This window comes from Hylobates moloch, unplaced genomic scaffold (assembly GCF_009828535.3).
Source record: "Hylobates moloch isolate HMO894 unplaced genomic scaffold, HMol_V3 SCAFFOLD_12, whole genome shotgun sequence".
NCBI classification, from domain to species: Eukaryota; Metazoa; Chordata; class Mammalia; order Primates; family Hylobatidae; genus Hylobates; species Hylobates moloch.
In genome coordinates this window covers 32,993,950-33,021,599 of record NW_026652287.1, presented here as the reverse complement: position 1 = coordinate 33,021,599, position 27,650 = coordinate 32,993,950, and the positions used below count along the sequence as shown (strand labels likewise).

At 45.7% G+C, this 27,650-nt stretch overlaps 1 protein-coding gene across 1 annotated transcript in view; it reads right to left on the bottom strand.

Annotated features, from left to right (window-relative positions):
* The window catches only part of LOC116478090 (zinc finger protein 845-like), an 82,835-nt gene that overhangs the window by 51,018 nt on the left and 4,167 nt on the right, over positions 1 to 27,650 (bottom strand). The window contains 3 exon segments of the mRNA XM_032168978.2: positions 3,034 to 4,775; positions 6,286 to 6,412; positions 11,486 to 11,567. Of these exon segments, the coding sequence (XP_032024869.1) occupies positions 3,034 to 4,775; positions 6,286 to 6,412; positions 11,486 to 11,548 (1,932 nt within the window). The 5' untranslated portion in view covers positions 11,549 to 11,567.

The window sequence follows — 27,650 nt, the reverse complement described above, 5'->3', positions numbered from 1 at the left end:
CCTGTAGTCCCAGCTACTCGGAGAGGCTGAGGCAGGAGAATGGCGTGAACCCGGGAGGCGGAGCTTGCAGTGAGCCGAGATAGCGCCACTGCACTCCAGCCTGGGCGACAGAGCGAGACTCCGTCTCAAACAAACAAACAAACAAACAAACAAAAAAACAGAAAAAAGATGAAAGCTCCATAAAAGTTTCTAAAAAGACTACGAGGACAAATGAGAAAATACGCATATTTAGATCCAGAAGACCCTCGCAGTCAAGGAATGTTAAAGCTACACTTTGTTACCAATAGCTGGCAAGACATTGCAAAAAAGTTACAAAACTCGAAAACTGGAAAAAACAGTCTATACAGGAATTCTTAGAATAAGCTCAAAAAGTATATGTAAGGAGGAAGAAAAACAAAAGGAAAAAGCAAAAATTTCCTGACAGAATGCACCAGAGGCCAAGCTTAAGCCTCCATTTGCCAGGCCTCACAAAAGATATGAGACGGGGGGCCACAGAACTCGAAGACAGGTAAAGAGGGAAAGCAAACCCAGTACGCTAAGACTCCAAAAACTGAAAAGGGAGAGGGACAAGACAAATGTTGCAAGTGTGGAAAATTAGGTCGTTTCAAAAGAGAATGTCCTGAGTGGAGAAAGGAGAAAAAAAAATCCCACTTAAGGAATTTAAAGAATAAGGAAGTCAGGGGCTCTGTCTTTTCTATCTCCAGTCCCACTGAGAGCCCTTGGTAAATTTAAAGTTGGGACAAAAACATGAGCTTGTTACTTTTCTTTCTTTTTTTTTTTTTTGAGACAGAGTTTTGTTCTTGTTGACCAGGATGGAGTGCAATGGCATGATCTCGGCTCACTGCAACCTCCACCTCCCAGGTTCAAGCAATTCTTCTGCCTCAGCCTTCCCAAGTAGCTAGTATTATAGGCATGTGCCACAAAGCCTGGCTAATTTTGTATTTTTAGTAGAGATGGGGTTTCTTCATGTGTGTCAGGCTGGTCTCGAACTCCTGACCTCAGGTGATCCGCCCACCTTGGCCTCCCAAAGTGCTGGGATTACAGGCGTGAGCCACCGCACGTGGCCAAACTTGTTACTTTTCTAAGAGACTCAGGAGCTTCCCGCTCCTCTGTTTGTTTTGTGCCCTCTAATATAAATTGTTCATTAGAAGAACTTCGAGTTTTAGGAGTCAAAGGGGAAGGATTTAAAGCCAAAGTCTTAGAAAAAACAGAAGTCAGATTTGAAACCCGATCAACCAACGTTAAATTTTTGCTACTCCCTAAGGCTGGGACAAACTTGTTAGGAAGGGGCCTAATGTTAAAGTTAGGTATAGGCTTGCATGTAAGCCCAGAAGGATTCTTCACTTCATTAAACCTGCTTACTACAACAGAGGAAAGCTATATCAATGCTAATGAGTGGTCAAGGGAGGGAAAGTGAAGGAAGCTACAAGTTCCTCCAATTAACATAAAGTTAAAAACTCCCAGGGAAACAGTGAGAAGAAACCAATATCCAATTCCCTTAGAAGGTAGATTAGGTTTAAAACCTCTAATTGAGAGCCTTATCTGAGATGGGCTACTTGAACTGTGCATGTCTCCCTATAATACTCCAATATTGCTTGTAAAGTAGTCAGATCGGTGATACTGGCTTGTAGATCTTCAAGCCATTAATCAAATTGTTCAAACCTCTCATGCTGTAGTTCCCAATCCATATACTACTCTCAGCAAAATTCCATATGACCATCAGTGGTTTACAGAAATAGACCTGAAACATGCCTTCTGGGCATGTCCTTTAGCTGAAGGTAGGATATATTCGCTTTTGAACGGGAAGATCCTGACTCAGGGTGAAAACAACAATACCACTGGACAGTCTTGCCCCAAGGATTTACAGATTCTCCTAACTTGCTTGGCCAAATTCTTGAGGAGGTGTTAGAAAAGATGAGCATCCCAAAGTGTGTATGTATGCTCCCGCATGTGGATGATATACTAGTGTCAGGGAAAGCTGTAGAACAAGTATCTGGCTTTTCCGTCAGCCTTCTCAACCATCTCTGTGGAGAGGGACTACATGGTGTGGTGACACACATCTGAAATCCCGGCTACTTGGGAGGCTTAGAAAAGAGAATTGCTTGAATGCAGGAGGCGGAGGTTGCAGTGAACCAAGATTGTGCCATTGCACTCCAGCTTGGGCAACAAGAGAAAGACTCTGTTTCAAAAAAAAAAAAAAGAAGAAAGAAAAGAAAAGAGAGAAGGAAAGAAAAAACAGGCTGGGCAAACTGGTTCCAGCCTGTTGGCCAGGCTGGTCTCAAACTGCTGACCTCAAGTGATCTGCCTGCCTTGGCCTCCCAAAGTGCTGGGATTACAGGTGTGAGCGACTGCACCCGACCCCTTCTTCTTAACATAAACCCTTTTTATGTCAATTAATGCTTGAACTCAATGTTGAGTCAACTCAAACTCTAGTCAATGCTGAATTGACTCTAATGGCAATTAAAGTTTATTATTTTGTATAGTCATTGTATTTGGGATAATTATCTCAAAAATGAATTTTCAGCTGTTCTGCAAGGAGTGACCTCAGACTAAAGACCTTGCCACACCTATTCCATTTGTAAGATTTCTGTCCAGTATAGATTCTCTGATGTCTAATGTGGTGTGAATGTACAGACATTGCCACACTGGGTGCGGTGGCTCATGCCTGTGATACCAGCACTTTGGGAGGCCGAGGCAAGCTGATCACAAGGTCAAGAGTTGACAGCAACCAGGCCAACATGGTGAAACCCTGTCTCTGCTAAAAACATAAAAATTAGCCAGGCTGGGTGGAGCATGCTGGTAGTCCCAGCTACTCAGGAGGCTAGGAAGGAGAATCGTATGAACCTGGGAGGTGGAGGCTGCAGTGAGCCGAGATCATGCCACTGCACCCCAGCCTGGACAAAAGAGTAAGACTTCATCTCAAAAAAAAAAAAAAAAAAAAAAAAAGACTTTGCCACAATTATCACAGTTGTGAGGTTTCTCTCCTGTATGAATTCTCCTGTGTTTTGCATAAGATGAAGCTTGACTGAAGACCTTGCTGCAATCATGACATTTGTAATGTTTCTCTCCAGTATGAGTTCGCTGATGAACTGCAAGCTACAAACAATATCTGAAATATCTGTCACATTTACTACACTTGTAAGATCTCTTTTCATTATGGATTGTCTAATGATTTGCAATGCTTATAGCATTACTGAGGACTTTGTGAGAATCATTACATTTGTAAAGTTTCCCTATATCATGGATTGCTTGATGATGAATAAGTGATGACGGCCCACTAAAGGCTTTGCCACACTCATTGCACTTATAAGGTTTTTCTGCAGTATGAAGTCTATGATGGCATACAAAGGATGACATATGACTGAAGGTCTTGCCACACTCATTACACTTGTAAGGTTTCTCTCCAGTATGAACTCTCTGATGTTGTGCAAGGTTTGATTGTTGATTAAAAACCTTGCCACATTCATTACACTTGTAAGGTTTCTCTCCAGTATGAATTGCCTTATGAATTAGAAGGGATGAATTTCGAGCGAAGGTCTTGCCACACTCATGACAGTTGTAAGGTTTCTCTCCAGTATGAAGTCTACAATGGCCCACAAGGGATGACTTCTGACTGAAGGTCTTGCCACACTCATTACACTTGTAAGGTTTCTCTCCAGTATGAAGTCTATAATGACATGCAAGGTGTGCTTTTTGATTAAAAACCTTACCACATTCATTACATGTGTAAGGTTTCTCTCCAGTATGAACTCTCTGATGTTGTGCAAGGTATGAATCACGCTGGAAAACCTTGCCACATTCATTACATGTGTAAGGTTTCTCTTCAGTATGAACTCTGTTATGGCGTGAAAGGCATGAATTATGCCTAAAAGCTTTGTCACAAACCTTACATTTGTATGGTTTTTCTCCAGTATGAATTCGCCTATGTGTTTCAAGTTGTGATCTGCAACTGTAAACTTTGTCACATTCTTCACATTTGTAAGGTTTCTCTCCAGTATGACGTCTACGATGCCCTACAAGGGATGACGTCTGACTGAAGGTCTTACCACACTCATTACACTTATAAGGTTTTTCTCCAGTATGAAGTCTATGATGGCGTGTAAGAGATGACTTGTGACCGAAGGTCTTGGAACACTCATTACACTTGTAAGGTTTCTCTCCAGTATGAACTCTATGGTGCCATGCAAGGTATTGCTTTTGGTGAAAGACTTTGCCACATACATCACATTTATATTGTTTCTCTCCTGAATGGGTTACGTGATGTCTCCTTAAATGTGAGCTATAATTAAAGGCTTTGCCACACTCGTTACATTGGAAAGGTTTTTCTCTCATGTGTACTTCCTGTATTTGTGTGAATGATGAAGAATGGAGAAAGTTCTTCTCATACCTATTAGAAATATGGGTTTTGAGCCTACAAGAAATTCTTTGGGATGTTGAAACCAAGGAAGCATTGTTGATAGACTTCTCCACTTGTTTATCAATTTTCCCTTCAGTCTGAAATACGTGCAGTTCAGGCAGATGTGAATGAAAGCTTGATCCAAGCTGATCTTTAATAGGCTTGTTTCCAGCATGCCTTTGATCATGTCGGTCTGTACTACCAGTCAACATTTTTATTTTTGTCATGGGTGCTTCTTGGCCATTTCTTTTAATTTCTTGCCACTGAAACTCAAAGTCATGAATATCTTTCTTGATTTCCAGGAAGCAAAAATCTCCAATGTGATGACTTTCATGTCTTTCCAATGTCCCTGTGTGGAACCCTTCTGTATTGCCTTGCCCTGTTGATGATAACACCATCATGGTTTTAAAAGAGCTATCTAAAAAATATAAAAACCAATAGGTTTCCAATTAAGTACAGATGGTAAATAATATTTAATACTGAAATGTGTTAATATTACACAAAAAGGAATACTTATTTTAAACTTCCCAAATATGATCTTCAAAGTTAAAGAACACCCCATCTCTACTAAAAATACAAAAATTAGCCAGGCGTAGTGGTGGGTGCCTGTAATCCCAGCTACTCGGGAGGCTGAGGCAGGAGAATTTCTTGAACCTAGGAGGCAGAGATTGCAGTGAGCAGAGACCACATCATTGCACTCCAGCCTGGGCAACAAGAGCAAAATTCAATGTCAAACAAAAAGAGTTCAGTCAAGAGCCTCATATATATGAGGCAGTAAGCCTGAACGATATCCTTCCTAAGAGGAATTTCTACAGCAGTGACTGCTGCTTAGAGAATATGATCATTAGTTTATGTGATGATCACTGTCACAGTACAAGTGAGAGATGCTTCTCTGATGCTGCTTAAAAACCAGAACGAAAGGCCAAGCATGGTGGCTCAGGTTTGTAATCCCAACACTTGGCTAGAGGCTGAGGCGGGCAGATTGCTTGAGACTAGGAGTTTGAGACCAGCCTGGCCAACATGGTGATTCCCCATCTCTAATACAAATACAAAAATTTGCAAGGTATGGTGGCTTCCATCTGTAATTCCAGTTAGGTTGGGAGGCTGAGGTATGAGAATTGCTTGAATGCAGGAGGCGGAGGTTGCAATGAGTTGAGATCACAACAGTGCACTCCAGCCTGAGCAACAGAGGGAGAATCTGTCTCAAAAAACAAAACAAAGCCGGGCGCGGTGGCTCAAGCCTGTAATCCCAGCACTTTGGGAGGCTGAGGCGGGCGGATCACGAGGTCAGGAGATCGAGACCATCCTGGCTAACACGGTGAAACCCCGTCTCTACTAAAAACACAAAAAATTAGCCGGGTGTGTTGGCGGGCGCCTGTATTCCCAGCTACTTGGGAGGCTGAGGCAGGAGAATGGCGTGAACCCAGGAGGTGGAGGTTGCAGTGAGCCGAGATCGCGCCACTGCACTCCAGCCTGGGGGACAGAGAAAGGCTCCGTCTCAAAAAAAAAAAAAAAAAAAAAAAAAACAAAATAAAACCAGAACCACAGCTGGAAATGCTTGTCAGTCACTGTCCTGCTTTCTATCTCATCTCCTGAGCCACACTGACAATTCTGCTCAGGGCTTCCAGGGGCATCTCTGCCTAGAGCAGGATGATATTTAATTGTATTAGTCAAAGTGTTAATAAATGTTCTGTTTTCATGTAAAACCACTCCATAGGAGAGTCTCTAAGAAGCCATCTGTGACAGATAGGAGGGTCATCACTGCAGAAAACAATGACATGTACATCAAAAGCATGTATGTGGCAAAATCACAAAAGAGAATACAAAATCAGGAAGAGCCAAGATAGACAAGTGCAGACTCCTCATGTCTGGAGGGACATTTTCCTCACCCACAGCCTCCAGGTTCCTGTAGTTCTCCAACATCACGGCCCTGTATAAAGCCCTCTGCGCAGGGTTCAGGCATTTCCACTCCTCCAAAGAGAATTCTATAGCCACATCCCTGAAAGTCAAGCGTCCCTAAGATGAAACACACATTTCAACAAAACATTAGGGAGGAGTCGTTACCTTCACACACAATGAGAAAAGAGAAAAGAAGTATTGATTTGATCCAAGACGGTGTTCTGACAAACCCATGTTAAGGTATTTTTGAACATTTTTTTCTGTACAGTTGCGTTTTACTGTACTTTCCCATGATAGATTTTAAAATCTCCTGGTCACTGTGGAAGTCTCAGTTTTATGGAAAATATAAAAAATATATGTCTGGGCACGGTGGCTCACACCTGAAATCCCAGCAGTTTGGGAGGCCAAGGTGGGTGTATCGACTGAGCTCAAGGAGTTCGAGACCACCCAGGGCAACATGGTGAAACCAAGTCTCTACTAAAAATACAAAAACATTAACTGGGTGTGGTTGTGCATGCCTCTAGTCCCAGCTGTTTGGGAAGCTGAGGTAGGAGAATAGCTTGAGCTCCAGAGGCAAAGGTTGCAGTGAGCTGAGATTGTGCCACTGCAATTCAGCTTGGGCTGCAGAGTGAGACTCCATCTCTCTCTCTCTCTCTCTCTCTCTATATATATATATATATATATATGTATATATATATAGCCAGGCATGGGGGCTCACACCTATAATCCTGTCACTTTGGGATACCAAGGTGGGTGGATAACTTAAGGTCAGGAGTTTGAGGGCAACATGGTAAAACCCCATATCTACTAAAAATAGAAAAACTAGCTGGGCATGGTTGGGGAAGGTGCCTGTAATCCCAGCTATTTGGGAAGCTGAGGCAGAGGAATTGCTTGAACTCTGGAGGCAGAGGTTGCAGTAAGCCGAGATCACAGCACTGCACTCCAGCCAGGGCAACAGAGCAAGTCTTTCTCAAAATAAAAATATATGTATATATATTGCAAATAATGTGTTTTCTACAAACACCATGGGCTTGGCTTGGCGTGGTGGCTCACACCTATAATCCAACACTTATGGAGGCTGAGGCACGTGAATCACGAAGTCAAGAGATTAAGACAATTTGGGCCAACATGCTGAAACCATGACACTATTAAAAACACAAAAATTAGCTTGGTATGGTGGTGTGCGCCTGTAGTCCCAGCTACTCAGGAGGCTGAGACAGAAGAATCGCTTGAACTCGGGAGGCTGAGGTTGCAGTGAGCCAAGATAGTGCCACTTCACTCCAGCCTATCGAGAGAGGGAGACTCTGTCTCAAAAAAAATCATGGGCTTCTCCATTAATGCTCTCCTGGACACATTTAAAATCACATCTACACGCACTTAAATTAGCTTCAGTCGGGACATTATAAGCAAAAACCTAGAGAGGACACATCCATAGCTACTCACCAGGCTGAGGTGGGAGGATTGCTTGAGCCTGTAGAGCAGAGGTTGAGCTAACCAAGATTGCACCACTGCCCTCCAGCCTGGGGGACACAGTGAGACCCTGTCACCCCCACCTCCCCAAAAGTTGGAAGCTCATTGAATTAAGAGCCAACTTCAAGAAATCATAAATGCAATGCATGAAGAAAATGAGAAGGTCAACCAACATACAGAAATTATGAAGAACTACACAGAAACTCTTGGGCTAAAAATACAGTAACTAAACGGAAAAACTCAATACATGGGTTCAAAAATCAGAATTCATTATGTAAATTGAAAATTAGTGAAGAGGGGACAGGTGAGGTAGCTCACACCAGGACTTTGGGAGGCTGAGGTGGGTGGATCACTTGAGGTCAGGAGTTGGGAGACCAGCCTTGTCAATATGGCGAAACTTTGTCTCTACTAAAAATACAAAGATTAGCTGGATGTAGTGGTGGGCTCCCCACTGCACTCCAGCCTGGGTAACAGAGTGAGACTGTCTCAAAAAATAATAAAGTAATTTTTTAAAAAAGGCCAGGCATGGGCCAGGCATGGTGGCTCATATCTGTAATCCCAGCCCTTTGGGACGCCGAGGCAGGCAGATCACCTGAGGTCAGGAGTTCGCGACCAGCCTGACCAACATTGAGAAACCCCGTCTCTACTAAAAATACAAAATCAGCCAGATGTGGTGGTGCATGCTTGTAATCTCAGTTACTTAGGAGGCTGAGGCAGGAGAATCGCTTGAACGGGAGGTGGAGGTTGCAGTGAGCCAAGATTGCATCATTGCACTCCAGCCTGGGCAACAAGAGCAAAACTCTGTCTAAAAAAAAAAAACAAACCAGGCGTGGTGGCTCATGCCTGTAATCCCAGCACTTTGGGAGGCCTAGGCAGGGGGATCACCTGAGGTTGGTAGCTCAAGACCAGCCTGATCAACACAGAGAAACGCTGTCTCTACAAAAAATACAAAATTAGCCGGGGGTGGTGGTGCATGCCTGTAATCCCAGCTATTCGAAAGGCTAAGGCAAGAGAATTGCTTTAACTATGAAAGCGGAGGTTGCAATGAGCCAAGTTCATGCCATTGCACTCCACCTTCGACAACCAGAGTGAAATTTCATCCCAAAAAAAAAAAGTAGTGAATAGGAAAAGAAACAACAATAACAAAGAATAAAGAAAAATGAAGGGAGTCTAAACAGACTAACAGGACACCATCAAGGACACCATCCTACACATTATGAAAGTCCCAGGCCAGGTTGTGGCTCATGCCTGTAATTCCAGCACTTTGGGAAGCCAGGGTGTGGGGATCACCTGAGGTCAGAAGTTCATGACCGGCCTGGCCAACACGGCGAAATTTCATCTCTACCAAAAATACAACAATTAGCCAGGTATGGTGGTGCGCACCTGTAACCTCAGCTACTTGGGAGGCTGAGATGAGAGAATCACTTAAATCCAGAGGCAGAGGCTGGAATGAGCTGAGATTGCACCACTGCACTCCAGCCTGGGCGACAGTGTTGGGATTTACTCAAGATAGCAGCAGAAATATTAAAGAGAAATATTAGGGAAAGTTATAGGGAATAGTCACAAACCTTTTGGAAGGCCAAAAAGTTATATAGCTTGTAATGATTGAACAGGCTGAAGGCAGCCGGCTCTTACCTTAGAGCATTAGGTCATAGGGTAAATACTAGGGACAATAGAGGCTTCCCCAGTTAAATCTGTTAACCCTACCTCCATTAACTAACCTTTGAGCCAGATGGCCGTCTAGGGAGAGGCTGACCAGGGAAATTGCCCCTTAATGGTATTTACTTTAGACCACAGTACCTGAGCTTTAATCGTTCATAAAACTACTCTCTTAACCATGCTAATTATCCTCAAGTGTGTTTACTCCAACTTCTGTTGTTAATTCCATTCTAAATAAATGCCTGGAGTGCGAGCTTCTTAGGGCCGGCCACAGTGACAAACCTCTTTGTGTGCAGGCGATTGGGCACCCAGCAGGACTGGCAAAGCAGAATATCTACGTGTCAGTGTACGTTTCATTCATCCGTCTGGGCCAGGGTCTGTGGGCAGACCCCTGCAGCTAATGCCCTCTTGTGAGGAGCAATACCTCAGTTGGTGCCCTGTGTGAGGAAAGTCAGGGATCTGCAGAAACAGACCCCTCGCAGTTCAAGCCTCTCTTGAGCAACCTTCGAAGGAAGGGTGAGGACCGCCCTCGTGAGGAAAGCTGCGATGGAAGCGTGAGGAACGCGACCCCCGAAAACGAAGGCAAAGAAGGACTTCGTGGTGAAGCCAGTGAGTAATCAGTAAGTCATTGGTGCCTACTCGAGGTTACCACCTTCTGGGGGAAGTTGAGTCAAGCTGAGGTTTCGTCATGGGACAACAGTTGTCAGCTCAACAGAAACAGTATATAAAAGCATTAAGACAGTTGCTTAAGGCTAGTGGTCGGAAACACAGCAGTAGCAAAACAGAATTATCTGTGTGTCAGCGTACGTTTTATTCATACGTGGTTTAGGTCAGGGTCGGCACGCAGACCCCCGCAGCTAATGCTGTCTTGTGAGGAGCAATACTTCAACAGAACAAGACTCCATCTCAAAAAAAAAAAAAGAGTACCAGAAGTCACAGAAGTGAGTGAGAGGAAGAAAGGAACAGAAAAGCTTGTTGGAAGGCATAATGGCCAAAAATTTCTAATTTTAGAAGGCAAAAGAAACAAATTCAACACCTTAAGAATATCCAAATAGGATAAATCTAAGTAAGAGACCTACAACAAACAACATCATAATAAAACTGTCAAAATTCAGAGATAGAGAAAGAATCCTAACAACAGCCAAAAGAAGAGCTAACTGTCACCCAAGAGGGAGCTCCTGTAATATTATCAAGATATTTCTCTGCTGGGCGGGCGGTAACTCACGCCTGTGATCCCACGACCTTGGGAGGCTGAGGCGGGCAGATCATGAGGTCAGGAGTTCGAGACCAGCCTGGCCAACATAGTGAAATCCATCTCTACTAAAAATACAAAAAATTAGCCGGGTGTGGTGGTGTGCGACTGTAATCCCAGCTATTCAGGAGGCTGAGGCAGGAGAATTGCGGTGGTAAGACCATGGTGGTAAGAATCATGGTGATAAGACCACAGTAGTAAGTTTTGCTTAAGTGAGTGGGAAATTTCACATATTCTTAATCAGAGAGGGCACCACTGCAGCTGGGGGTAGGGATGGAATCTTCCCACATCTAAAAGAGGAAATGGCAAATCCAAGAAGAAGCAATCTGCTTTTCAATACCCCAACTTGCAGGAGACTTCCAGATATCTGCAGTGAAGTCACCATGCTCACAGGCAGCCAGTGTGTTATTCTTGGTAACAGTGAAAAACTGTCAAGGAGATTACGTGATGTCAGGGGTTTGAGACCAGCCTGGCCAACATGGTGAAATCCTGTCTCTATTAAAAATACAAAATTAGCCCAGTGTGGTGGTGGACACCTGTAATCACAGCTACTGGGGAGGCTGAGGCATGAGAATCTCTTGAACCTGGGAGGTGGAGGTTACAGTGAGCCCAGATTGCTCCAGTGAACTCCAGCCTGGGCAATAGAGGCAGATGGAATTTAAGATGAGAGGGGCTGAGAAAAGCCTTGGGTGAGTGCGAGCAAACGTGTGAGGCAGGACGCTTCAGACTCACGGAAGCCTGGCTACCACAATACCTGGTATATCAGAAAAGAAAGAGAGAGATTAATCCACTGAGGAATATCACTTCACCTGAGGAAGAGCCATCCTTATCTCCTTTTCTTTGGTCTTCTTGGTGGCTTCCTCGTGTAACATGAGTCTTTGGAAATTAATCCTGTGTGAGAAAAAAATGACACTTAATTAATTTTTTTTTTTTTTTTTTTCTTTTTGAGACGGAGTCTCGCTCTGTCACCCAGGCTGGAGTGCAGTGGCGCAATCTCGGCTCACTGCAAGCTCTGCCTCCCGGGTTCACGCCATTCTCCTGCCTCAGCCTCTCCGAGTAGCTGGGACTACAGGCGCCCGCCACCACGCCCGGCTAAGTTTTTGTATTTTTAGTGGCGACGGGGTTTCACTGTGGTCTCAATCTCCTGACCTTGTGATCTGCCCGCCTCGGCCTCCCAAAGTGCTGGGATTACAAGCGTGAGCCACCGCGCCCGGCTATTTTTTTGAGATGGAGTTCAGCTCTGTCACCATGATGGGGTTCAGTGACACGATCTTTTCTCACTGCAACCTCCGCCTCCCCAGTTCAAGGGATTCTCCTGCCTCAGCATCCCGAGTAGCTGGGATTCCAGCCATGCTCCACAATGCACAGTTAATTTTTGTATTTTTAGTAGACATGGGGTTTCACCATGTTGGCCAGGATAGTCTCGATCTCCTGACTTTGAGATCTGCCCACCTCGGCCTCCCAAAGAGCTAGGATTACAGGGGTGAACCACCGCACCCAGCTGAGATTTAATGTTTAGAAACCACACATTCCGTTCCTGTGACAAAACACACACAGGGGAGACCTCACCCGGTATAAAGACTGTCCTCTACTGCCCACTGCACCAGAGATCATGCAGAGATAAGAAATCCCCACAGGAAGATCTGGAAGGGTAATTTTGACCAGTTTTCAGATCTTGCTCCCACCTGAAAATATCCAAACACACGCTGAAGCAGGGCACAGAACTTCAGGGCACAGATCTGGCCCTAACCAAACCCCATGCAGAGCACAGCCCCCTCACCTCCCTGTGGATCACAGGCTGATCTCAGCTCTCAACATGGAGGAAACTGCCTTGATGGTCAATGCTGGACACAGATGAGAATCACCAGCGCCATTGTATTATTGAGGGTGGGTCCCATCCTATGACAATAGCAATCTTTGATAGAACAGCATGAAAGATGTATTTGCAAAATGCCTGAGAAACCTAATGTGAAGTCAGGGTTGAGCTCCACTCAGAGGGCACCAGCTGAGCACAGTGCCACTTTCTGGCTCTGCTCTCCCCTTGGTGACTTCCTCCCACCAGGATCCAGTGAACAGTGAAGGAGCAAAAAGAATCACACAGAACAGGCAACATGGACCAGAGGTGGGGGTGAAGGTGGGGCTGCCATGTCAAATGGGGGCCGTGGGAGATCACAAAGGTTACTGTAGAGAAAGTTATGTCAGAACAAAGACTTAGGGGAGAAAGGCTGCTTGTCACTTGCAGCTGATGGGAGAGAGAGTCCTAGACAGAGGGACAGCCCAGGTAAAGGCCCTGAGACAGGAGCAACCTCAGCCCCAGAAAAAGGAAAGAAGCCTGTGTGGCTGGAGCAGAGGGAGTGAGGAGGACACAGGCAGGAGATGAGATCAGGGAGGTCCTGGGAGTGCAGATCCATAGGGATGAGGTCTTGAAACATTTTTCTCCCACACTTCAAAAGAATTTTGGAAATGATGTATTTTCTCACTCCTTTCATTTATACACACAACTTTCTCTTTACATTATAAATTACAACATTTACAAATAATGGAATTCATTTCTCATATTTAAAATACATGCTGCCAAGTTTGGCTAAGTCCCTGGAAGTACACTGTCACCCTCATCTGAGATGTGTAGGTCAGCAAGGGAATGTGTTCGGGGGTTTAGGAAGTCACCTATGGAAATGTGAATGTGGAGATGCCTGTTTGATATCCCAGCAGAGAGCTGAGGAGACAACTGGACACAGGATTGTAGACCTCAGGGGAGAGGCCTGCAGGGGACATGGAGTTGTGCAGGTGGGTTAAAGTTGTGAAATGACATGATATGGAAGGGCAGTGGGTGTGGACAGAGACAAGGAGAGATTCAAGATGATCTGAGTCTAATTACCTGTTTTTTCCATTCTGGTACTTGTGTTTTTTACATTTTTGGAGAACAGTAACTTATTTAAAATTCATATTACACCTGAGCATTACCCTCTCATATAGAAAAAGCCACAAACAATTTGGCCAATCATTTCAGGGGTCAGTGTCACTCTGACTGAGCTTTTCTGGTCTTATTCCTCACCTGTATATTACAGGTGGGGTCACTGAGGTTCAGAGTAGGAGACAATTCACCAAGTTATCCTGAGAAGCTCTGAGTTGAGTCAGAAGGAGGTGTGGCTCATTCCTGTGTGATGGCCTGGAAGGCCAACGGACTGCGTTGGTTTTTTTCTCTAAAAAATTGCAGGATGGGCCAGGTGTGGTGACTCACCCCTGTAATCCCAGCACTTTGGGAGGCTGACATGGGTAGATCACATGAGCCCAGGAGTTTGAGACCAACCTGGGCATCACGGTGAAATCCCATCTCTACGAAAAGTACAAAAAATAGCCAGGCAATACTATGCAGCCATAAAAAATGATGAGTTCGTGTCCTTTGTAGGGACATGGATGAAACTGGAAAACATCATTCTCAGTAAACTATCGCAAGGACAAAAAACCAAACACCGCATGTTCTCACTCATAGGTGGGAATTGAACAATGAGATCTCATGGACACAGGAAGGGGAACATCACACTCCGGGGACTGTTGTGGGGTGGGGGGAGGGGGGAGGGACAGCATTAAGAGATATACCTAATGCTAAATGACGAGTTAATGGGTGCAGGAAATCAACATGGCACATGGATACATATGTAACAAACCTGCACATTGTGCACATGTACCCTAAAACCCTAAAGTATAATAAAAAAAAAAAAGTTAAGAAAAAAAAAAAAAAAAACAAAAACAACAACAAGTATTTGAAATAAAATGACTTCTACAAAAAAAAAAAAAAAAAAAAATAGCCAGGCATGGTGGTGTGCATCTGTGGTCCCAGCTATTTGGAGGCTGACCGGGGGGATCACTTGGACCTGGGTAGCAGAGGTTGCAGTGAGCCAAGATTGTGTCACTGCACTCAAGCATGGCTGACAGAGTGACACTCCGTCTCAGAAAAGGAAAAAAAAAAATTCCAGGACCATCTTTTATATACCTGAGCAAAAGAAATGTCTCTTTCAATGTCTAAGGTCCTGATGGCATGAATCCTAAACATGCAATTATTTTCCCAGAAAAATGACAGTAATACGTTCAAAATACACACAATTGTGAACACATAGCTATAGGTGTTTAAAACACTGAAAGAGAGGCAGGGGTACAAATGAGATCTGAGCAAACGTTTTCTTCATGAACACATGGGCTCTGCTGGAACAAGGTTCCAAGTCAATCCAGCCCATCCTTCGACATCTGCAAAGAATATTATGGACCAGAGGAACTTGAGGAAAATGTTTACTTAGAAGCTCACAGCTCACCATTTAATCAGGTGACATGAGGAAAGAAAATGGAGTAATAGGCTACCTGAACTAAATTTTGATGTTAGCGTAAAGAAAAAAATTTCCTTGATATCTTTATGGAGTACACATTGAAACAACCTAAAATCATTTATCAGGTACCAGAAAATGTTTCCAATGCATAATAAAGACTAGAAAGCATGCAGTGCTCAATGTAAACTGAACACAATAAATTTCAGAGAAAAACAATTTTAAAATGGTTAAAAAATATACATCTAATGAAATGTGGGGCCAAAGAAGAAAATTCAAAACACATATCATAGTTGGAAAATGATGATGTGACTTCGTAAGATTCTACCAAAGCTTATTTGAGAAGCAGTTATTTATTTTACTTTATTTTATTGAGATGTAGTCTCGCTCTGTTGCCTGGCTGGAATGCAGTTATGCGATCTTGGCTCACTGCAACCTCCACCTCCCGGATTCAAGCGATTCTCCTGCCTCAGTCTCCCCAGTAGCTGGAATTACAGGCATGAGCCACCATGCTCAGCTAATTTCTGTATTTCAGTTGAGATGAGGATTCACCATGTTGGCCAGGCTGGTCTCGAACTCCTGTCATTAGGTGATCCACCAGCCTTGGCCTCCAAACTGCTGGGATTACAGGTGTGAGCCACTGCACCAGGCCTATTTTTTTTTTTAATTAAGAACAAGCTGGGTGTGGTGGCTCATGCCTGTAATCCCGACACTTTGGGAAGCCGATGTGTCTGGATCCCTTAAGCCCTAGAGTTCGAGACCAGCCTGGGCAACATGGAGGAAGCCTGTCTCTATGAGGAACACAAAAATTTGCCCTATGCAGTGGCAGGCAGCTGTGGTCCCAGCTACTCTGGAGGCTGAAGTAGGAGGATCCCTTGAACCCAGGAGGTGTATGCTGCGGTGAGCTCTGATCCTGTAACAGCTCTCCAACCTGGGTGACAAAGTGAGACCCCATCTCCAATTAAAAAAAGAAGAAGAAGAAGAAACCACTGGGTCCTGGGTCTAGGGGCAGGGAATCTAAGGCCAATTAACACCAACTTTTAAGTCCAGGCCATCTGCTTCTGGGTCCGTGCCAATCAGGGCAGGACAAAAGCCAGGACTGGGGGAGGGAAACCCCAGGAGGTAAGCCGGGCCTGAGCAAGGCCATGAAGGGATGCAAAGAAGTGAGCGGGGCCTGAGTGAGGCCAGGGTGGGGCATGAAGGACAAGGGGCCTGGTGCGGGGGAGAAGAGGCCTGGGCTGTGAGGGGTTTGCAGGCGAATGAAGGGGTCAGGGCCTGAGCTTCTCTCTATCTCGCTCTCCGTGCCTCTGTTTTCCACGCTTTGGAGGCAAAACCCACCAGTGAGGCTGGAGCAGCTCAGGAGCCAGGGAAAGAGTACCTCCCTGAGAAGTCAACACGGGGTGGTAATTAGATCCAGGAAAGTTCCTTACTATTGAAATTAATTTTAGCAATTTAATTCCGAAACCTCAAAGTTGTCTAGGGCAGGAATGCAAACCAGAATGCGAAATGCAAAGCCCTGCCTGAGCCAAATGTACAATTTTATGCTGATGGCCCACAGAACAGACTAGAAATCCTCTCCCTTTCTATTCTTCATTCACTGGGGTGGGAGAGTCCACCCTGTGCTCAGTTCCAGAGACTTCCCTAGGGCCACCACCTGGGGTGTGGAGCAGAGGGCTCAGGCCAGGGAGGAGTGAGGTCACCACCTGCTGCTTAAACACAGCAGGGATGTGGGTTGGGTGGTGGGAGCCAGGAGTCCCAGCTACTCAGGAGGCAGGGGTAGGAGGATTGCTGAGCCGGGAAGTCCAGGCCAGCCTGGGCGACAAAGTAAGACCCTCTACCCCAGAGTTCCCTCCTCCGTCTCAATAAGAAAAAAAGTGATTTTAAAAAAAAGCACTGACCTTGTAACAGTGCATATAAACTGCCCAGTTGTTCCTTACATTTGTTATTTTATGCTGCACTTGTTAGATATGAGTTCTAAATTTCTCTTCAAAGAATCGATATGTCAGTATGTGCAATTATTTGCCTTCTACTTTTAAACTTAACTTCCTGATAAAGCAACCTTTTTCAATCACCTGCTCCACCCTGACTCATTCTGATTACCTGCTCCACTCTGAATAATTCTCCTGCTGACTCATTCCATAACCATTTTTCCCACCAAACCACTCACCCCATCACTCTTTTTAAATTAGCCAATCAAAATTAGTTTAGCCTGTGCGGTCTAATCCTAGCCAATAGGGGAATGACACAGCAGCAGGGGCCTCATGCGTCTGGAGTAATAACCCCTTCCCCTCCCTTGCCCAAGTGTGCATTCACCATTGCTCCATCTATGAGGACGCACCCTTCTATAGAAGTAAATTGCCTTGGCCAGGTACAGTGGCTCACACCTGTAATCCCCACACTTTGGGAGGCTGAGGTGGGCAAATCACAAGGTCAGGAGATCAAGACCATCCTGGCTAACACAGTGAAACCCTGTCTCTACTAAAAATACAAAAAAAAAAATTGGCCGGGCATGGTGGCGGGTGTCTGTAGTCCCAGCTACTTGGAAGGGTGAGGTGGGAGAATGGTGTGAACCTGGGAGGCGGAGCTTGCAGTGAGCCAAGATCGTGCCACTGCACTCAAGCCTGGGTGACAGAGCAAGATTCTGTCTCAAAAAATAAAAAAATGAAAAATAAAAAAAGAAGTAAATTGCCTTGCTGAGAAGAAAAGAAGAAAATTTCATATTCGAGTGCTATTTCTTTTGTGGCACCAAAACTTTATTTATAACAATTTGGAGGGTCGCCAGTGATTACATTCCCCTCCAGGGGCGGTCTCTGGTTCTATCGTGTGAGAAGCTGTGTCCCACCCCCTTGTGGCAGCCTCAGGGGTGAGAAATCACTACCCACCCAGTGCAAAGAATAACCTGAACTCTCAGCAATGTGGAAATAAACAAGCCGGCAACCAGAGGTAAAGGATCCTCACATACTGCGGCGATGACTCTGTGCACAGACCAATGGAAGAGAAGCTGCGGGAGCCGGTAAAGTACTTCCTTGATGGTCGAATTCTGGAGGGCTGAATGTGTGTGTGCATGAATGATCACAGACAACCCTGCTTGCGGTGTTGTTTATGTGGATGGTGACAAGTCCTACTGCTGGACAGAGTGAGCGGGTCCTCTCTGTGGTTCCATAGCTACCTCATATGGCTTAGGGCGGATCCTGCTGTGGGATTCATACCAGCACATCAACACTAAGAGGGGCCTAATTCTTTCTTGGGGGAGTGTCCAGAGAGGACAACTCGAGTGGGAAGTGTGCAAGGACCTTTAGGGGGGAAAGGGAGGAAACAGATCAACCTTCTGGGGCAGGCAACGCAAGACACCCCCTGGTTTGAGGGGTTGAGCCTTCCAGGGCAGGCAAGGCAAGACACCCCTGGTTTGAGGGAATGAGCCTTCCACAAATTTCAGAGGGTTGAACCTTACACAAACCTCCAGTAGTAAGAAAAATATTCAGAACCCCCCTTTCCTTTCTTCTCAGGGGAAGAAAGAGTAGCTCCACTCCTGACAGTTCCTCCCCTAGGGGAAGGGGAAGGAGAGGGGAGAACAGCATAAGTGGCTGGCAGAGGCAGGGAAAGAACAGCGGAGAGGAAAGAGAAACTGGAAGAGGAAATCAGAAAGAAGGAGAGAGAAAGAAAGAGACACAGAGTCATCTGGCCAGGCGCGGTGTAATCCCAGCACTTTGGGAGGCTGAGGTGGGTGGATCACAAGGTCAGGAGATTGAGATCATCTTGGCTAACGTGGTGAAACCCCGTCTCTACTAAAAATACAAAAAATTAGCCGGGCGTGGTGGTGGGCGCCTGTAGTCCCAGCTACTTGGGAGGCCGAGGCAGGAGAATGGCATGAACCTGGGAGGCGGAGCTTGCAGTGAGCCCAGATTGCACCACTGCACTCCAGCCTGGGCAACTGAGTGAGAGTCTGTCTCAAAAAAAAAAAAAAGAAAGAAAGAGACAGAGTCAAAGAGAGAGAGAGAGACAGAGAGACAAAAAGGGAGTCAAAGAAAGAGGGAGAAAGAGACAGAGAGTCAGAAGAGAGAAAGAGAGACAGTAGTAAAGAGAAAGCAGTGTACCCTATTCCTTTAAAAGCCAGGGTAAGTTTAAAACCTATAATTGATAATTGAAGGTCTTCTCCATGACCCTGTAACACTCCAATACCACCCTGTTGTCAGTGTAAACAAGGGCATATCCCGAAAGCACTGAGGCCACTGACAACCCGTAGCCTACCTATCAAAAATCCTTAACCCAGTAAACCACCGATGGCCCAAATGCATTCAATCTGTAGTGGCAACTGCTTTGCTAACAGAACAGAAGGGCTGAGCTGGGACACAAGGGCTGAGCTGTGCTGCTGACAGTGGTTCTAAAGCCATCTCTCATGGATCACAAGCTGAGTCATCATGCCCTGCACACATTGATTTAGGCAGCCTCCTATAATTTTGTCCAGTGGATGAATAAGGTCTTGACTTACTTATTTGACTTACTTACTTGACTTACTTATAGATCAATCTCACACCTTGACACAGTGAGATTCCGTCTCAAAAAAAAAAAAAAAGAAAGATAAAGAGATCCAAAAAATCAGCAGTATGGTGGTCTGAGGTGAAAGCAGTTTACATCTCTTAAATTAAATGGCCTCTGATTTCCAGTGTCAAACGTATACTCAACAAAATCCCCTTTGTAGATTGCAGAATTGTGTATAGACATGAAAAAATGAGTAAACCCTATGAAGAGTACAGCAATGGAGGAGACCACGGGCGTGAAGAATGATCGCCTAGCTGAGTAGGTAGAGATCGGTTTGTGAAAACAGAGCTGGGCCAGATGCGATGGCTCATGCCTGTAATCCCAACACTTTGGGAAGTGGAGGTGGGTGGATCATGAGGTCAGGAGTTCGAGAATAGCCTGACTAGCATGCTGAAGCCCTGTCTCTACTAAAAAAATACAAAACGTTAGCTGGGCATGGTGGCACGTGCTCGTCATCCCAGCTACTTGGGAGGCCGAGGCAGGAGAATTGCTTGAACCTGGGAGTCGGAGGTTGCAGTGACCTGAGATCGCACCACTGCACTACAACCTGGGTGACAGAGTGAGACTCTGTCTCAAAACACAAAACAAAACGAAAAAGAAAAAAGAAAAGAAAAGAAAACAAACCCAGATGGAGATTGTTGCCTACGTATGTGATTGGTCAAATTAGTGAAGAAAAACAATAATGTGCTAACTAAAATATCTGCATATGAAAATTAGAGGGTAAGGCCAGGCTCAGTGGCTCATGCCTGTAATCCCAGCACTTTGGGAGGTTGAGGCAGGTAGATCACAAGATCAGTAGTTCAAGACCAGACTGGCCAAGATGATGAGACCCCGTCTTACTAAAAATACAAAAATTAGCCAGGCATGGTGGCAGGCGCCTATAATCCCAGCTACTTGGGAGGCTGAAGCAGGAGAATCACTTGAACCTGGGGGAGAGAGTTTGCAGCGATCTGAGATTGCACCATTGCACTCCAGCCTGGGCAACAGAGAGAGACTTCATCTCAAAAAAAAAAAAAGAAAAAAGAAAAAAAAACTTGAGGGTAAATCTTGTTTCTTATATAAAAACAAGGGTGTCTCTTTTCCTGCTTCCTATATTATTTGAAGTCATATCCCTGGACTTTTAAACACAGTCTCTGGAAAAAATGAGACATGAAAAGTGAAGGTAACAGACTAGCAAATGCCAGGGCCTCATATCCTCATGGAGACACCAACTCAACAAAAATGCTTCATCAAAAATATCTTTGTAGGCTGGGCATGGCTCACGCCTGTAATCCCAGTACTTTGGGAGACCAAGGTGAGTGGATCACCTGAGGTCAAGAGTTCAAGACCAGCCTGGCCAACATAGTGAAACTCTGTCTCTACTAAAAGTACAAAAATTAAGCCAGGTGTGGTGGTACATGCCTGTAATCCCAGCTACTCGGGAGGCTGAGGCAGGAGAATCACTTGAACCCAGGAGGCAGAGGTTGCAGTGAGCTGAGATCACACAACTGCACCCCACCCTGGGTGACAGAGCCAGACTCCATCTCAAAAAAAAAAAAAGAAACAAACACTAAAATATGGGGATTTCATTCAACCTCACAAGCTCCCTTAATAAGATTGATGAAAACCCTATCTCTTACAGGGTTGATTCTACAACAAATTTAACAAAGGTTTTCTTGTTAAAAATGAGCAATGACACATATTGGTATGAAAAATGTGAAATGAACAACAGTTCAGTCAAGAGCCTCATGTGAGGCTGTGAGCCCAAATGACATCCTCAGTAGGAGGAATTTTAACACCACTGACTGCTGTTTAGAGAAGATGATCATTAGTTTATGGGATGAACATTGTCACAATGCCAGTGAGAGACACTTCTGTGATGCTCCTCAAAAACCAGAATGGCTGAGGCATGGTGGCTCATGCCTGTAATCCCAGCACTTTGGGAAGCCGAGGTGGGTGGATCACCTGAGGTCAGGAGTTCAAGACCAGCTTGGGCACCAAGGTCAAACTCCGACTCTACTAAAAATACAAAAACTGACCAGGTGTGGTGGTGCATGCTTATAATCCTTGCTACAAGGGAGGCTGAGGAAGGAGAATCGCTTGAACCCAGAAGGTTGCAATAAGCACAGATTGCACCACTGCACTCCAGCATGGGTGACAGAGGGAGACTCTATCTCAAAAAAAAAAAAAAAAAAAAAGCATGACAGCTGGAAACACTTGTCAGTCAGTGTCATGCTTTCTATCTCATATCCTGGTCCACGGTGACAGTTCTGCTCAGGGTTTCCAGGGGCGTCTCTGCCTAGAGCAGGATGATGTTCAATCATAATAGTCAAAGTGTTCTTCATGAATTTTCTGTTTTAATGCAAACCCATTCCATAGGGGAGTGCCTAACAAGCTGTCCATGACTGATAGGAGGGTCATCACTGCAGAAAACAATGACATGTACATCAAAAGCATGTATGGGGGCTGGGCGCAGTGGCTCACACCTGTAAGCCCAGCACTTTGAGAGGCTGAGGCGGGTGGATCACCTGAGGTTGGGAGTTCGAGACCAGACTGACCAACATGGAGAAGTCCTGTCGCTACTAAAAATACAAAATTAGCCAGGTGTGGTGGCACATGCTGGTAATCCCAGCTACTTGGGAGGCTGAGGCAGGAGAATCGCTTGAACCTTGGAGACAGAGGTTGCGGTGAGAAGCGATCACACCACTACACTCCACCCTGGACAACAAGAGTGAAACTGTCTAAAAAAAAAAAAAAAAAAGCAAACACAGAGTTTCTCTACAGATATTAGGTTCAACATACCAGGTGATATTCATTACCTAGATGGGCTGAAATACAAGTGGTGTCTCAGAGAGGACAAAGTCCAATGGATATGATAGAAAAGAAAAGAGAGTAAAGTCTGCATCTGACAACTGTCGTGATCATAGCAACAGCCATGACTAACATTTTTGAATGCTTCCCATGTGCCATACACTGTTGTAAGTGCTTCCCATGTCTTAAGCCATAAAATAACATACTATCCCATGAAGAAAGATCTGTACTTGGAGACAACTGCATCACACACACTCCAGGAAACTTGCCACAAATCTAATACCTAAAAATGTCAACACGAGCACCTGATTCCAGATGTCTGGGATTCAGATTTTAATATAACCACCTAAGTAACAGATACAGCTTCAAAGCTAAACTGACACAGGTTTATCTACTGGAGAGAACATGAAATAGGTTCAAGGGTAAGAACATAGAGCATCCTACAAGGTCACTGAATGGACACACAGAGGCATGAATGTAATCCTGTACAATCCTTCTTACTATTTTTCCTTTAAAGATGGAGTTTCACTCTGTCAACCAGGCTGAAGTGCAGTGGCACAATCTCAGCTCACTGCAACCTCGTTTGCCCAGGTCTAAGCAATTCTCCTGCCTCAGCCTCCCAAGTAGCTGGGACTACAGGCACCTGCCACCACACCCAGCTAATTTTTGTATTTTCAGTAGAGACAAGGTTTCACCATCTTGGCCAGGCTGGTCTTGAATTCCTGACCTTGTGATTCACCCTCTTCAGCCTCCCAAAGTGCTGGGATTACAGGCATGAGCCACCGTGCCTGGCCTGTTTTTACTATTAACTCATTATTGTGATAGCTGACAACAATGAAAAATACTTAAAATTATTACAATTATTATAAAAAATAAAACTTATTGCAGATGATGTTTTTTTTTGAGACGGAGTCTTGCTCTTTCACCCAGGCCGGAGTGCAGTGGCGCAATCTCGGCTCACTGCAAGCTCCGCCTCCCGGGTTCACGCCATTCTCCTGCCTCAGCACCCCTAGTAGCTGGGGCTACAGGCGCCCGCCACCGCGCCAGGCTAATTTTTTGTATTTTTAGTAGAGACGGGGTTTCACCGTGTTAGCCAAGATGGTCTCGATCTCCTGACCTCATGATCCACCCGCCTTGGCCTCCCAAAGTGCTGGGATTACAGGCGTGAGCCACCGTGCCTGGCGAAAATGATGTGTTTTCTATGTAACCATGGACTTATCCAGCCATGTATTCTCCCAAGATGGGAGGATCCCTTGAGGCCAGGAGATCAAGGCTATAGTGAGCTATGATTGCACCACTGCACTCCACCCTGGACAGCAAAATAAAAATAAAATATAAAAAATAAGTCCGGAAGTGGTGGCTCACGCCTGTAATCCCAACACTTTGGGCGGGCTGAGGAGGAGGCTGAGGCAGGCAGATCACAAGGTCAGGAATTTGGGACCAGCCTGGCAAACATAGTGAAACCCCATCTCTACTAAAAATACAAAAATTACTTAGGCATGGCGGTGCGTGCCTGTAGTCCCAGGTACTCGGGAGGCTGGGGCAGAATTGCTTGAACTGGGGAGGCAGAGGTTCCACTGAGCTGAGATCACACCACTGCTCTCTAGCCTAGGCAACAAAGCGAGACTCCATCTCAACAAACATGAAAAAGAAAAAGACTTAGCTATGTGGGGTGACACATGCTGATCATTCTAGCTCTTTGAGAGGCTAAAGTGGGGATCACTTGAGCCCAGGAGTTCAAGGCCGCTGTAAACTAGAATTGTACCACTGTACTCCAGACGTGGGGCACAGAGCGAGACCTTCTCTCTCTCTCTCTCTTTTTTTGTTCTAGATGCAGTCTTACTCCGTTGCCCACGCTGGAGTGCAGTGGCACCATCTCGGATTACTGAAACCTCCACCTTCCGGGTTCAAGTGATACTCCTGCCTCAGCCTTTTGAGTAGCTGAGATTATAGGCATGTGCCACCACACCCAGCTAATTTTTGTATTTTTAATAGAGACGGGATTTCACCATGTTGGCCACGCTGGTCTCAAACTCCTGAACTCAAGTGATCCACCTGCCATGGCCTCCCAAAGTGCTGGAATCACAGGGGTGAGCCACCATGCCCAGCCCCACATTTACATTATGGCATCTTGACTTGACCGTCAGCTCCACAGCTGCTTTGTGACTGTGTGTGTGTGTGTGTGTGTGTGTGTATGCTCACGTGCTGTGACAGGCAAGGAAAAGCCAGTAGAGAGTCATCGCCACTGGCCTGGCAGGAGGAGGTGGCCCTCGGGCTGCAGTTCACTGTGCTGTTTGCACTCTGATCCTTGGAAGAATCTTTCCTGAAGTCATGGAGCCTCCAGCTCCTCCAGAACAGAGCTAGTTGTGTAGGAGTGTGTCCTTCATGCCCCTCAGGTCCCTGACCTTCTCCCCACCCTTCTTGAAGGGAATCCAGGACCCCTGACTCTGAGCGCATCACCTGCTGGTGGCAAAGCCCCTGCCCATGATGGCCGAACTGGGCTCTGGCGATGTGCAGAGCACGGAGACCCAGGAGCTGGAGTGAGGCAGTGACACACATGACAAAAATGGGGACGCCTCGGCACTGCCTGAGAACACAGGGACTGGTCTGTAGGGCTTTTCTGACATTAGTGAGGCCTTCTCCTCTTATTTTGACTAAAACAAATTGCCACAGGAAATTTAGATCAATTAGAGTTCAAATTTCCAGAAGAAATGTGGGGCCATCCTCACACTTGCCCCAGTCCCTCAGTCTTCCCTAACGACACCTCAGCATCTAAACTACAACCTTAGAGTAGGTGCTGCAGTTGTTCTGTGGCCAAGATGGGAACTGTGCGTCCTTCAAGTAAGGGAGACACAACACACAAAGTAATCCACACAGAAGGGTGTTTCTGGGTGAGCACAGTGACTCCTGTCTGTAATCCCAGTATACTGGGAGACCAAGGCAGGTGGATCACCTGAGGTCACGATTTGAGATTTGCCATGCCAACATGGTGAAACCCTGTCTCTACTAAAAATACAAAAATTGGGCTGGATGCAGGGGCTCATGCCTGTAATTCTAGCACTCTGGGAGGCCGAGGCTGGTGAATCACTTGAGGTCAGGAGTTCGAGACCAGCCTGGCCAACATCGTGAAACCGCATCTCTATTAAAAACATAAAAAGTAGGCTGGGCGCGGTGGCTCACACTTGTAATCCCAGCACTTGGGGAGGCCGAGGCGGGCGGATCACGAGGTCAGGAGATCGAGACCACGATGAAACCCCGTCTCTACTAAAAATACAAAAAATTAGCCGGGCGTGGTGGCGGGTGCCTGTAGTCCCAGCTACTTGGAGAGGCTGAGGCAGGAGAATGGCATGAACCCGGGAGGCGGAGCTTGCAGTGAGCCGAGATTCCACCACTGCACTCCAGCCTGGGTGACAGAGTGAGACTCCGTCTCAAAAAAAAAAAAACATAAAAAGTAGCCTGACTTGGTGGGCATCTGAAATCCCAGCTACTTGGGAGGCTGAGGCAGGAGAACTGCTTGAACTCGGGTGGTGGAGGTTGTAGTGAGCCGAGATCGCACCACTACACTCCAGCCTGGGTGACAGAGTGAGACTCAAAAATAAAATATAATAAAATAAAAATAAAAATACAAAAATTAACCAGGTGTGGTGGCACACACCTGTAATCCCAGCTACTTGGGAGGCTGAGGCACAAGAATTGCTTGAAGCTAGGAGACAGAGGTTGCAGTGAGCCAAGATCATGAGACAGCACTCATTGTTTGGACAATAGAGTGAGACTCTGTCTTAAAGAAAAAAAAAAAGTGCTTCTGATATGATTGATGCAGAGATAATAAAACCTGAGTAACATGATAGAAACTGACGGGCAGAGGGAACTTGAGATGGGGGTGGGCGGGCACGGGAGACAGCTCTGAGCCCAGACCTGAAGGAGGAGAAAGGGACAGGGCCATGATCATTTAGGGACATAGGGTAAGAGCAGGGACAATGGCCTGAGACAGAAAAGAGTTTGGTGTTTGGGGAAAAAAAAAAAAGTGACTGGGGCAGAGGGAGTCATGAGATGAGGACAAGCTCCCAGGAGGAGGCTGGACACTGGCGGGGGCCCTGGACAAAGGGCTGTGGGGCCACAGTGAGGAGTTGGGCTTTTGTCCTGGGGAACACGGGAAGCCAGTGGAGGGTTCCCTGCCAGGGACTGACATGACCCGCTTTAGATTTCGCTGTGATATCCTCATACAGAGAAAGGCCCCGAAGATGGTCTCTGTGTCTCAGTCTACACCTCTGTTTCTTCCATTCTTCTGCTTTTCTTCATTTTTGGGGTACTGCATCCCATTTAAAATTCTAGTTACAACTGGGCACTTCCCTCTCCCAGAAGAAAAGCCACACCCAGGCACACACTCTATTTTGCCAATCATTTCAGGGGCCAGGGTCACTCGGGTTGAGCTTTTCTGGTGTAGACCCTCATCTCCAAGTTGCAGGGAGGCTCACTGGGCTCAGAGCGAGGACATTTTGACCAAGTTACCCTGAGAAGGTCTGAGATGAGTGAGAAGGTGTGTCTGGATTCTTACATGGGGGCCTGGAAGGGCTAACGGGAAGGGTTGGTCTTTATCACCCCTATCCTTGAAAATTACAGAAGCATCTTTCACATACCTGGGCTAAAGAAACTTCCTTTACAAGGTTCTGATGCCACTGATTCCTGACAGTTAATTCTTCCTTAAAAAAAAATCACAGTAACATTCATAAAATGCAGAAGTATGAACACACAGCTATTGACCTTGAAAACAGGGAAAGAAGGTCAGCTGTAGAACTAAGACGTAAGCAAATTGTTTCAATCAAGAATATATGGGTGGTCAGGCACAGTGGCTCACGCCTGTAACCCCAGCACATTGGGAGGTCGAGGTGGGTGGATAGCCTGAGGTCAGGAGTTCCAGACCAGCCTGGCAAACATGGTGAAACCTCATCTCTACTAAAAATACAAAAAAATGAGCCAGGCATGGTGAAAGGCAAATGTAATCCCAGCTACTCAGGAGGCTGAAGCAGGAGAATTGCTTGAACCCTGGAGGCAAATGTTGTAGCAAGCTGAGATGACACCATTGCACTTCCAGCCTGGGGAACAAGAGTGTAACTGTCAAAAAAAAAAAAAAAAATACAGGAGTGCTTCTGGAACAGCATTCCATGCCAAGCCAACCTATCTTTCAACATTTGTCCAAATGCACCAGAGGGCCTTGAGGGAAACATGCACTTAATAGCTCTCAGCTCAAGATTTTATCAATGACATGAGGAAAGAAAACTGAAAAATAGACTAACTGGCTAAACTACATTTTGATGTTAAGGTGAAA